Source organism: Candoia aspera, chromosome 1 (assembly GCF_035149785.1).
Source record: "Candoia aspera isolate rCanAsp1 chromosome 1, rCanAsp1.hap2, whole genome shotgun sequence".
NCBI lineage: Eukaryota > Metazoa > Chordata > Lepidosauria > Squamata > Boidae > Candoia > Candoia aspera.
In genome coordinates, this window is record NC_086153.1 from 46,829,424 (window position 1) to 46,842,531 (window position 13,108).

General features: G+C 39.3%; 2 protein-coding genes across 2 annotated transcripts in view; one reads left to right on the plus strand and one right to left on the minus strand.

The window, feature by feature from the left end:
• The window catches only part of INTS7 (integrator complex subunit 7), a 43,579-nt gene extending 42,206 nt beyond the window's left edge, over positions 1–1,373 (minus strand). Inside the window, exon 1 of the mRNA XM_063303361.1 lies at positions 1,182–1,373. Within this exon, the coding sequence (XP_063159431.1) occupies positions 1,182–1,272 (91 nt within the window). The 5' untranslated portion in view covers positions 1,273–1,373. The remainder of the gene's footprint in view (positions 1–1,181) is intronic.
• A 337-nt stretch (positions 1,374–1,710) lies between these two features.
• DTL (denticleless E3 ubiquitin protein ligase homolog) overlaps positions 1,711–13,108 on the plus strand; it is a 49,032-nt gene continuing 37,634 nt past the window's right edge. The window contains exons 1-9 of the mRNA XM_063303223.1: positions 1,711–1,838; positions 3,093–3,218; positions 4,639–4,737; positions 4,915–4,976; positions 7,102–7,222; positions 9,284–9,349; positions 9,622–9,734; positions 11,196–11,269; positions 12,893–12,996. Coding sequence (XP_063159293.1) covers positions 1,793–1,838; positions 3,093–3,218; positions 4,639–4,737; positions 4,915–4,976; positions 7,102–7,222; positions 9,284–9,349; positions 9,622–9,734; positions 11,196–11,269; positions 12,893–12,996 — 811 coding nt within the window. The 5' untranslated portion in view covers positions 1,711–1,792. The remainder of the gene's footprint in view (positions 1,839–3,092; positions 3,219–4,638; positions 4,738–4,914; positions 4,977–7,101; positions 7,223–9,283; positions 9,350–9,621; positions 9,735–11,195; positions 11,270–12,892; positions 12,997–13,108) is intronic.

The following is a 13,108-nucleotide window of genomic DNA, read 5'->3' on the forward strand; positions in this document are numbered from 1 at the left end:
TTTTATTCTTTTATATTTCTTAGTTTGTATTGCTTTCTTTTTAATTGTAATGTTTAATACAATTATTATAAAAAAGAAAGAAAACTATGTATACTGTTTATGTTCTACTTCATTTTAAAGACTGAGGTTTAAGATTTTTAAGAGTGAGGTTATGACTATAAAGAAGCAGCTCATAAACAGAAACAGAGTGTGTATCCATAATTCAGTTATACAAATTTGGAGTAGCTCTGTCCCTCCAACACCAAACATGATCTTTTTTGCTACTCTCCATGCTCAAAGAATCCACAACTCTTTGTATAATGATAAATTCAAGTTTCTGGTCCATAGCTGGTCGATAGATAAAAAGGTCAAAAATATATCAATCTTCGTTATCAATATATCCAAAGTAGAGCTGGCAAGGAGTGGTGTGATGAATTAACCACTGCATCCAAAATAATTTATGTTTAAAATCTTTGCAAACCTCCCACCCCCCAATTAAGGCTGCCACCTGCTCCTCAAGCAGGAACTCTGAACCTAGTGGTCAAATCTTGCCTATTTATGCTCCCTAGTGAAAAAGATGGGGTGGAGAATGTAATCACCTTCTTTGGTAAAAAATATATACTGTCTCTGGAATAAGACAGCACCTGCTTAGTTTTTGCCGTTAGTAGAACTGATTATGCATTTCAATGAATGTGTTCAGATAGAGGCCAGACAACTGTCTCGGATGTCTTAATCTAAATTCCTTAACTGAACGAGGGGATTGGACTTATTGGCTAAACAGCCCCCTGCTGCTCTATGGTTTTATGAATTCAAAAACTCAGTAAGACAGTTGTGACCTAATGTCACTTTCACCGCACAGGACAGTCGCTGGCTGAGATGATTAAATGACTCAGGACGTTCAACCCCTTGGGAAAAGCTGGGTATTGCCTTGGAATGATGGGAATTGCAGTGATGGAGAAGGCTAAGTTGAGGAAACTGACAAAGAACCTTGTGGCATCTTAAAATACAGGATAAAGCTACCAAATTTAAGAAATCACTCTTGCTCCAACCTAAAAGAACTTCACCCTTCAGCAGAGCTAACCCAACCCATCGACTCCGCCCACAGCAAAGCGAGGAGGCGGGACTTCCTTTAAAGTGCTCAAGTAGTACATTATTCGCGCATGCGCACATCGTGCCACCGAATTTTTTTTCTTTTGACTTACCTTTATCCAGTTCCATGAGTGCGGAGTTGGCATCCAATTCCTGCTCCCCATAGCCGGCATCGGCGAGGAAGGATTTGGAAACGGAGGCCATTCCCCGTTATACAAGAACTCTGACGAATTGGAGAATAACGCTTTCTTACTTTTTATTTTGTTTTACACAAACACTAAAGCTCTTATCCTGCCTCCTTCCCGTTTGAAGCGATAATTAACTGCGCTTGTGCAGACCACCCACGCTTAGACGCCTGCGCGCTCGCGTTCCCGCCGCAGCTCCTGGTACGCATGCGGACTACACTTCGCTGAAGATCGGCTCTCCAACGACTAGGAGGTGGGAAACTTGTTACGCATGCGCAATTCGAAAAATGGAGCACGGGTTGGCTCTTTAAGGTGAATATGGAGGCATATGGGCGTGGCGTCATCTTGCTATGGCATAGTAGAAGCCAATGGAAAAGAGGGGGTGTGACTTCTTGAGGCAGGCTAGCCAATAGCTGTAGTGAAATGAATTTGGCGCGGACTTCGGGCTGGCGGGAGATCTTGTGGAGAAGCTGTTCTTTCCCCCGCGGGCTCAGCGCGCGGCGATAAGAACAGGGCTTTCGGCTGCCGGATTTGTCGTGATGCTGTGTCGTTCTTTCGTCCGTCGCTGCCAGGCCGGGCCGCAGGGTGAGTGTTGCGTGGCCCCTCGTTCCAGTTTGGTGTAGCGGTTAAGGTGCTGGGCTAGAAACCAGGAGACTGTGAGTTTCTAGTCCTGCCTTAGGCATGAAAGCCGGCTGGGTGACTTTGGGCCAATCATCCTCTCTCAGACGAATCCACCTCACAGGGTTGTTGTTGTGGGGAAAATAGGCAGGAATATTAGGTAAGTTCGCCGCCTTCAGTTATATATGTACAGAATAAGAAAGGCGGGATAAAAATATAACAACAACCCTCATTGCTCCTCCACTGGCCTTTAAGTCGAGCTTTCTTTTAACTCTTATGCTTCCTCAGTGAGGCTGGCGTATGTGGCTCTTCGCTGCCCATTTTTCCCCCTGCGAATATTCTGGGGTAAACAAATAATCCCTTATCCGGAACGGCTAAATGGCTCAGCAGTTTAATGCTTACGACCCCTCCCCCCGCCTCACTGAAATACAAGATAAATAGTAGGCAGAAATCTGTACTGAAGCTTTCCTCTGCCACTTAATTCTTTATGTTGATGCTTCAACCCAGATATATTGTAGACCTTCTAAGGCATTCAAAAATACAGTGTTTAGAAATTGGGGAGTGTGGTGGCTGGACTGTAGTGGATCAGAGAAATGTGCTGTTTAGCAAAGTCATATTTGACTGAATAGTGGGTGAGATAACTTGGCCCACTGGTGCTTTAGGTATGTTATACATACCTTAGACTATGTATAACATTTCCAGATGACATGATCAGTGGAGACTGAGGATGATGGGAGCTACATAGCCAATATACTTAGAAGGCACCAGGTGGTTTAGGAGACTTATTCAGGGAGAATATAATATCAAGTAGTGCTTAATGTTGATACATGAAGAAATGTTATAAACCTGTTTGCAGAATTCTGCTGCTCAGCTTTTCAAACATTTATCCCTTAAAAAATTAGTTTGTCCTTCAGAACACCCTTCTCCCTGATATCCAACAAGCCCCTACCTTCCCAGCCTTCCAAAAAGCTTTAAAGACCTCACTTTTCCTACAAGTCCAGGAAAGCTCTACAGTTTGTTTGCACATGTGGGTATGTGTTGTGTTGGGAGGGGCACCAAGAAGGTTCTTAGTTGGCTTTTATGCTTTTTACTGTTTTTATTGTTTTATTACTGTCTGTCAGCCAACCAGGGTTATGTTCCATAAGGTGGGCAGATATACAAATTTTTTAAATTAAATAAATAAATACATTTCTTTGTTTCATGAATTTCCCTTTTTGGTAGGTTTGGCACCAAGATTTTCCTTACACCATCTTTTAGGGCTCTATCAGTGTACTAAGGAAGATGACCATCATTCCTATGGAGAAATGGGAATTCCAGTTCCTCCTTTTGGCTGTAGCTTTTCAACAGGTAAAGGGGTGTCTCATCTGTAAGGTTTGTCATTATTTTGGTTTAAAGGTAGGCTTTTCTGATATGGTGACTTTTATTTTACAGTTCCTGTAATGCAAAGCCATAGTGGCTAATGGAAAAGTGGAAACTATCTGAGTTGTCCAAACAAACTGGCACATGCTAGGCTGTGAAAGACTTCCTATACATAAGGATGAAACAAAACACATTGGTCAACTTTTGCTAACATTCAGATCATATGGGCCTAATTTAGGTGAAGGCTAGTCATTTTGATGCATATGGGGATTTAGGATTAGTAGTAAATTATATAGAGTCAATTACCTTTTGAGTGGAAAACATCCCTACAGTTTTCTTTGCAGCAGTACTGAAGTGGTTTGCATTATATTTTTCTGGGATGCTTTTTGATTTCCCAGCTAGCCTACAGCCATCTATTTAATCTAACTATTTCCATGACAGAATGGAGAAGATATACTCATCCACCATCCTCTCAAGTGACCTCCCAGAAGTGCAAACTGTACTTATGGGTGTTACTCTGAGTTTGGGAAAAGAATTGGGTAAGGGATTTTCACAGGCAGAGTGAGTGCCTTATGGGGGGAAGGGCAGTTGAAGTGGACTAATAGGCTGGCAGGAGGTTGGTTAATGGAAGTTGGTGAAGAAGACAATGAAGGAAAATGGCTAGCGAATAAAGCCACCCAGAGTTGTTGAAACTCATGCAACATGCAAGTTTAATAAATTATTGTTGTTATTGAAGTGGGAATTAGTCGTGAACTGCTGAAGAAATGCAAGTTCCAAAGCAATTTAAGCTCACTGTGAGGAATTGGTATAAAAATCATTATACGAGGAGGAGGATGCAGTACGGGATCTGTCTAAAGAGACAATAGATTTTCTAGCCATGAGAGCTGATTACAGTAGCTAAGTTTTAACTGGAGCCCTTGATTAACTCTTCAGGAAACTTTTCTTAGGGAAATTTAGTAGAAACTATATTGTAGGACAGACACATTGTCACTTCAGCAAAGGCAGGAAGGTAATTAATCTTGGAAAGGTAAAGCACTTAAGGCATGAAGAAACTGACTATGCTCCATCCTCTTTTGAAGGTGGGTATCAGAAGGATGCAAAGAGGGAAACCTTGTTTATGTTCATTGACTGAATTCTGCTTGCTTAGTTATCTGTCAATCTTTAAAAGTAGCTTTCCTAGTTATTAAGTCAATCTTTCAAAGTAGCTGATGATTGTCTACTCTTGTTATAATAAGAATAAAAGAAAAACTTAATATAGCTTACAAGAAGGCCTTTGTATGCTGTGTTTTGTTTGATTAATCCTGAAAATATATGGCACAGTAATTCTTTGATGAAGATAAATAGTAGACTATTATCAAAAAAGTATTAAAAGGTTTTAAAATACAAATATTACTACATTATTTTTCAGCTCCAGCTGTGCAGCATATACTTGGTGTTGCCAATGAAGAGGGATTTGTTAGGCTGTATGATACCCACACACAATCAAGCAACAAGAAGGTTGTTAAAGGTAAAAAGCCTTGTAGTTGAACTATTTGATAAAAGCAGTAATCTGTGTTTACAGTGTTGTGGTACTCTTGTTTTGTAAATTTGATAAAAGATGATAGCCTTCATTTTTCATACATGGATGTTTTATTACAAAGGGGTTGGTTTTATTTGGATCTAATATATTCCACTTTCACTTCAGAATGGCAGGCTCATTTAAATGCTGTATTTGATCTTGCATGGATGCCCCATGAACACAAAATTGTGAGTAAATCAACACTATTTATTTCATTAGACATGGATGTGACCCAACCTTGGGATAATGCTATCCCATCCCTCTTTAGTTATTTCTGTTACTTTTAATACATTTTTATGCTTTCTCTGGCTCTTAATAGTCTAGCAAGAACATTAGTTGGCCTAGTAATATAGCAGAGCTCAGAAAATAAATGAAATGACTAGAATCTAGGGCATGCATGAAATACAAAAAAAGTTTTGTTTTCAGCTCAGGACAAACATTCTGTTGAAATACCTAAGTTCTCTGTGCTCCAGTGGAGCAAAACATGAAATCCCTTGTGTTTTCTGAATTTAACACAGCAAAATAGGGGACCACTGGGAACTTGAAACTAGCTGCTGGCTTGCTTACTTTTCACGGAGGTTTATAAAAGCAGGTAGAGGGGTATTCCATGCTGGAAAAAGGGCCAAGGAGATAATGTTGTTGTTTTTTTTAAATTGACAGAGTTTGAAATTTCAGTAGGCAAACACACTTACATATATGAATTGCTTTATTATTTTTACTTTATTGCATTTTTAAAAAGAGAAATACCGAAAAACAATACACAAAAATAAAAGAAAAACAGTGATATCCAACAAATTAATTAGTTACTAAATTGTTATACCAAAACAAAAATAAAGGGGGGGAAAGCACTAAAGACATAGTAAATTAATATAAATCACTTAAATATATCACAGTCATTCAATAGTGCAATAACAATGTATCAAATTGTGCATAACAATTTTTCTATTCTTTTAGAGTTGAAATTAACTCAGGCTGAAATTGACTACAGACTCCCCTTTAGGACATTTTTGCAGATTTTGGCTGCAGTCCATTGCACAAAACATTTTGTAGCTCAATGAGACCATACCTCTTTGTCTTTCCATGTACTCTTCTTTTCAAAGTACTCATTTCAATATCTTGATTTGTTTCCTCCTGGGAAGAATGTCTATGTCTGATTGCAAAAGAATAAAAAGCAGGAGACACAGGTTGTTTTGTGCAATATGAGTGTTAAGTGGAAGTGGCTTCTAATTGTTGCCCCTTTTTGTGGGAGGACTGGGAACAGCTTGAGTGCTGTCTTTGTTCAGCCCCCTAGTAGCTGATTGCCAAGTTGAAGTGCACATCTTCAGTCTGGTGGTGTGGTTAATTGCAGGGGCTTCAGAGCAGTGACTTTAGAAAGGAGTAGGTCAAATGGGAATGCAGCTAGTGTGGTTGTTCTGGCTGACAAAAGGAGTGGGGTGGGTAGTATTATCACTGAGAGCCACTTCTTGGGGTGCTCTCTGCTTCTCCTTTCCCTGAATGCCTTAGGCATTGCTGCCAAGCTCTCCATTCACCACTCCCTCTTCTTTCACCTCTTTTGCTGTGCTTGGATTGATACAGTTTCTATGGCTGCTTCAAGCTTGGGCTATATTGTTTGGATGGAGGGGCTGGAGACTCAGACAGAGCCCATCACCTGTCTGTGTACCTGTTGATCTAATCTGTAGAAAGCCTCTGACAGGAAAGATATTGGGGGGGGGGCTGGGTGATAAGTGCTGAGCTACCCCGGGTTCTGCCTGTCTTTGCAGGCTGGCAGGGCTTTGTCTGGCTAAAGAAATCACACTGTGGCTTGGTGTAATACTGTATGTGAATTTAACTTAGATTTATATTGTTTCTAACACAAAACATAGAACTAAAACCAGCAGTTCATTTGGTGTAGCAGTGAATTAGACCTCCTTGAGGATTTATCAGCTTTCCTTTGGTTTAGCGAGAAAAGCAATGGCTATAAACTATATATATGCAATGTTGCAGTTGGACCTTACATTCTAGATCCTGCTTTAAAAGGGATTGAACCATATAATCTTTCCAATTCTGATTCTTTAATATATTTGTGTCTGGCGTATCTGTTGTTGGGAAGCATTATTTATATTTTCATCAATATCCAATCTTATATTTAGATGTCTAAACTTGCTGAACTGAACTTGGCTGGAGTTTATTTTTGAGCAAATATACGTAAGATTGAATTAACACTTTTTTTGTTTCATGTATCTGTTGAAAAATGCTTTTGTCTCATCAGTTGATGTTAAAGGTACCATGATTTTTTGTTTCCAGTGGTAAACTGTTGCATTTATTTTCTCTAAGGTTACTGCTTCAGGGGATCAAACTGCAAAAGTATGGGATATAAAGACTGGTGAACCACTGGGAGTGTGCAAAGGACATCAGTGCAGTCTCAAGTCAGTTGCTTTTTCTAAATTTGAAAGAGGTAAACTTTAATATTCTGTTCTTTAAATGGAAGTTTTTGGGGAAATTAGAAACAATGGAACATAGGAACTTCCTATGTGCAAAATACATACCATCAAAGTGCCATGGTTCTGCCAATGTTGATAAATCATAAATTGTGAAAAAGCTGTGCTGCTATCATTGGAGACCTTTTAATGTTCTTAGATGAACTAGGAAGGATAATTAAAGTAGAAATTCTAGTCTAATACTCCATTGTCATGTTTACAAAAACAATCATTTCTCAAGGTAAAATATTGAAAAGCTCAAGGTACAATTGAAAAATCTCTCTTAAACTGCAGAGGAATGTGTTTAGGCTACTTTGAAATCTGGGACAGAACATCTGCATTTATAAATGTAAAATATGCTTAGCACTTGAAATGGTGAGTGTTACAAAAAGGAGGTGAAGAATTAGAACATGGTTTCTCAAACTTTCTTCAATTGTGGACAACTAAAGAAATATTAAGAAAATGAGGCAAACACTCACTTAAACAAATAACCCCTCCATGTTTTTGTCTTTAAGAGGATGGGAATTAACATTTTTGGTGAGTAAGATAATGCCTTCCCATTACTTCTACTTTTAAAGGTTTTCTGAATTAAATTTTGTACCAAAACATTAATCCAACAATAAATATTAATATTTATTAAATTATTTTATATACCCCAGGCCCTAGGAACATTCATTTTTAGTACAAATTTGTCAGTCTAGAATGTTCTGCAGGAGAAATCTGTGGATCTCCAGTCCAATGAAATCCCATTTTAAAATATTAATTGTATTTCTTATTCACACTTTTCTTCATGTGAGATTACTGTTGTTCTTGCCACAGCATGGTGTAGTAACTGCATTCAGAATCTGCTTACTATAGTTAGTTTGCTGAATTTTAGTAGTCATGTTGTATTTGTACTAGGGATGTGCAAAACGTTCCATGCGTGGAACAGCTGACTTGGATCAATATGTGCTCCAAATGAAAGATACATGTTTCAGATGTTTTGGTCTGTATATGGAATAAACCAGTGTTCTCTTGTATATGGACTGAAATGTAATTATTCTGCTCAGAAGTGGGGGTTATGAATGGGAAAAAGCCAGTGCTAAGGGGGTCTTCCTTGGCACAGAGGTGTGCAGACATTAATGCACCAATGGTGAAGGAAAGGAAGTTTTGAGAAGATCAGGGGCAGATGGGCCAACACAGGTGGGTGGTGGAAGAAACAGCCAATCCAAAACAGTGTGGCCACACTTCTGGAATGCAGTGGTTTGTTCTAGTTTGAAACAAAACATTTTTGTTTTATGCATACCCTTAACTTCTTTGCTTCAATGAATCCCTTTTCAGCCACTGATCCATTCTTGCAAACCAGCTCACTGTCAGGGGATGCAAGAAGGCAAGGGTTGAGTGAGTTCTTCTCCGTGGACTGTCAGTGCCTGCAGGGAAGTGAGGCTAAGGTGGCAAGTGGGCTCTGGCCCATGAATGTATGAAGGCTGAGATGGATTTCTGTAGACCACTGTGGAATCAAACGCAGGACCCAAAGCAAATAATCGATGAACTGCAGTATTTATTAAAGAGTGCACACTGGAGTTCTCACCAAGATAGTGGGTGCCTCCCCTGCAGGCTGAAGGAATGCACTGATATTTATACATTACAGGAAAAGGAAATGATGTAAGCATACATATTCATATGATGATACAGGCATACATACATATTCATAAGCAATAGGTCTCAAGTTACTTTCTGCCCTACTTATCTACTCTGAAGAAAACCATTGTCTTAGTAGGAAGAAGGGTGCAGACTTCTTGAATATAGAGATTCATGGGTTGCTATGGAATGTCCTGATAAAAGTTAGCAAATGCTGCAGAACCTGGTGTGAGATAGTTTCCACGGTTGTTGCCACATTCCTTTATGTTTCAGTTTGCTTTAAGTGGGACCATTCATCTGAAAACTTATTTTTCTCACACCACTATTGGTCCAGGGAATGCATTTTAGGAATCACTGAACCAGGGCTTAATAAACAGGATCTGTTTTTCAATGAAGTATTCTAATTCCATATTTTATAGCTGTGTTCTGTACTGGAGGAAGGGATGGAAATATCATGATCTGGGACACTCGATGCAATAAGAAAGGTATGTGATGTCCCTGTCTATCCTCTCAAATCATTGCAATGGTATTAAGAGATGGCAATGACCACTAGATTATCCACTGGGTTTTGTGGATATGAACTTGAGTCTCCTTGTTTTAATTCCAGTGCTTTCCATTACATAATCCTTTACTAATACTAGGTAAGATATTCAGTTTTCATAAAGTTGGATGAATTTGCAGTGTGACTGTAGGTCATTTACCATATATGAGCAAGTGGCAAGGGAAGGCCCTTTAATTTCTTGATCCTGTCTTTCAGATGGATTTTACAGACAAGTTAAACAAATAAGTGGTGCCCACAATATCATAGCTAAGACACCATCCAAACTAAAGAAGAAGAAGCAGAATGTGAAAGGACTTGCACCCTCGGTGGTAAGAATCTGGAATTTTAAGGCATTTTAAGGCCATATTTTGTCATGGTCTGTCTTGGCAGCCACACTAACTTGAGATCTATTAGGGAGATGGTGGATATTAGGGAAAAAGAACTGAATGAATTATGTTAATGCATGTGACCCTCTAGTAATATCTAGGAAATTATTAATTAGCACATAATGAGAATGTGTGCATCCTCACAGGCCTATTTTTTAAACAAATATAGCATCCTTTCCTATGCATTCTTCTGATAGAAATATTCCTACATTGGGAAACTTGTTCATCTTTGTTTATTTTGCTTTGTTTATTCTGACTGGTATTGTCTCTCTGGATTCTTAAGCAAAAGTGCTTTAACTCTAAGGTTTGAACCAGGTCTGTACTGCAGATGGTAAAAACAGGAAAGTAATAAGCTGCCTAAACTGATTTAGACCCTTGGCTAGTTCTACCATATCTGGGTCATTTGTGGAACTGCCTATTTCTAAGTGAACAATTCCAGGTGGCATGCATAATGCCCTCACCTCTTATTTGCTCCACAATAGCAACTCTGTGAGGTGGGTTGGGCAGAGAGATCTGAACAACATCTGACATGCTTTGTGACTCCTGTATGAAATAGTGCCATCTAGTGGGTCCCAGGAGGCACAGCTTCTCTGTGGAATAGCATACCCCCTGAGATTCAAATGGTCCCAACCCTGTTGGTCTTTTCTAAGGTGTTGAAAATCTGGCTTTTCTCCTGGGCACTGAGCCAGGGTGTTAGATAAACCTGTTTGTAATGGGAATATGGTTGTGTTAGCCTTGTTTGCTCTATGCGCTTTGTTTTTATTTGATGGTTGGGTTTTTTTTCTATCTCTTTTAATCATAGCCCAGAATCCCAATGTCCAAGTGGGTGAACATATAAATTGATTAAATAAATAAATAAATAAATATTTTTCCTTTGCTTTCCACAGCTGTTAGGCAGCTGTTTCCTAATTACATTATGGCTGTCCTTTGGAAGGTAGGCCTAGAAATAAATGCACTGACTACATCATACTTCACAACCTATTTCACAAGCAATGACTTAGGGAACGAACTTCTGAAAATTGAATTGTCCTGGTTGCAGCTGCATTCTGCATCCAGGTAGGTGTGAATGATATTGAACCTTGAGGAGCTAGTTTTAATAATTAGCAAGGCATACAGTGTAATCTCAATCATGCTGATTTAGAAATCAGTATATCTGTATTCAGTGGGGCTCACCAGTAGATAAATGTGAATACAGTACTAATTAGATTGCCCTGCCTTCCTTTGTGTGCTTCCCTTTATACACAATTGTTATATCAAACATTGAGATATAGCCACATTTATTGAAACATCAATAATTACTAACTGGGTCAAAAGCTGTTTACATGGAATGTCCAGGTCAGTACTGAAATGAACTTTGTTATAGTATTAGCCTGTTCAGAAATGAACTCCTTTCTCTTTTCTAAGGACTTCCAGCAGAGTGTGACAGTGGTACTGCTTCAGGATGAACACACCTTAATCTCAGCAGGGGCTGTTGATGGGTAATAGTCAATACTTCTATCCACAACAAATCTTTTAAATTCTCCTTTTGAGAAGCAATATGGAATTATAATTTTGGACTGTTTGCTCATGTGACCATTCCTGTAGAGAAATTTAACTGAATCTTCATAGAACGCCTCTTATCTGGGGGATAAGGACTTTCTGGGGGAAGAAAAAAATCAGCATATTTTCCTATTTAGTTGTGTCAATATAAGCTCATCAGTTTCTCAAGTAAGCATCCATCCTGTAGCTGAATGGTAGCAGAGCATTGTGAGACACACGCTTCTACTTTGTATATGGGTCCAAAGGCATGATGTAGCTGCTGTCTCTTCTAGGCAATTAAATAAAGTGAGAAGATAATTTCTCAGTCTTTGGGTACTTTAAATTCTTCTCGCTTGAAGGTGATGTCCTGACAGCAGTGACAAATAATATTTAATATATTATATTTATAATTGATTAAATCTCTCCAAGACTGAGTTGCTGTATATCAGTACACATCCAGGAACACTGATCCCTAGACGTGGTCATATTCCCCCATAAAAGGTGGTGTGTGCCTTGGGGGGTGGTCTTTCTCTTTCTTAAACAGCAGGTGGAGGCCATTATCGTGACACCTTTGCTCAGCTTTAGCTGATGCACTAGTTGCGGCCCTCCCTAGACCAGGATGCACTGGCTTTGGTAACTCATACCATGATCACCACTTGCCTGGAGTACCATAATGGGGAGCCCGCTTTGGAAATGACCTGGAAACTACAACTTGTCTAGAATGTATCAGCAATATTACTGATGAATCAATTTCACCACTGCAAGGTAACACCTCTCCTGAAGTTGCTGCACTGGTTATCACCAGACTTCTGGGCCCAATGCAAAGTCCTGGTAATGACCTACAAAGGACCTACAAAGCCATATGTGGTGTAGCACTGGATTGCATCAGACACTGCCCATCTAGACAGAACATCTTGGGAAGGACTGTTAAGAGTTGCCCTCTTGTTGAAGTTAGGGGGACATGAGCAAGACAACAGGCCTTCTCTGTGGGCAGCCCCCACACTTTGGAATGACCTGCCCCCGGTCCATAAAGCCTTCTCCCTCATGGCATTTAGAAGATTACTGAAAATGGGAGTTGCCCTTCCCTTGGGAGGGAGATGGGCGACGATAAAGTTTGATAAATAAAAAGTTTGATAAATAAAATGGTTTTATTTCACTGAGTCGTCTACCCTAGTTAAGTGTTAGTGGTGTCTTTCTTGGAGGAGGGTTGGTTTCCTGATTTTTTTTAATGTTTCGTAACCCATCCAGAATCTTTTGATTTGGGCAGACTATAACAACTGTTAAATAAATTGGTAGAGAAGTAGACAGACATTCATAGTATGCTTCCTATTATTATAATTCTCAATTTATATTGCTCCCCAGCCAGCTGATCAAATATCTTGATTAAAGGTATATTCTGTCCATCAATTAGTCTTTTATTCTTGGTCTGAGCATTACATATGAGACTGGATTATGGCAAACTTCTGTCACATATTTTGGGACTATGATTCGCTGAATTCACACCAAGTATATTTCGAGAGCATCAAATTGAGGAAGGCTTGATTGTTGTATGGAATTTTGAAGAATTGTTTCCTTAATTTCAGTGTGATCAAGATATGGGATCTGCGCAAGAACTACACTGCATATCGGCAGGAACCAGTGCCATCCAGAGTTTTCAGCTACCCTGGGAACAGCACTCGTAAACTTGGTAGGGCATAATGGAATATTCAAGAAGGAAGAGAATCAGGGTCATTCCAAAACAAAGCATATCTTTCTTTGCTTTCACTCTGTTTTGTATCCATACATTAGAATTACACTTT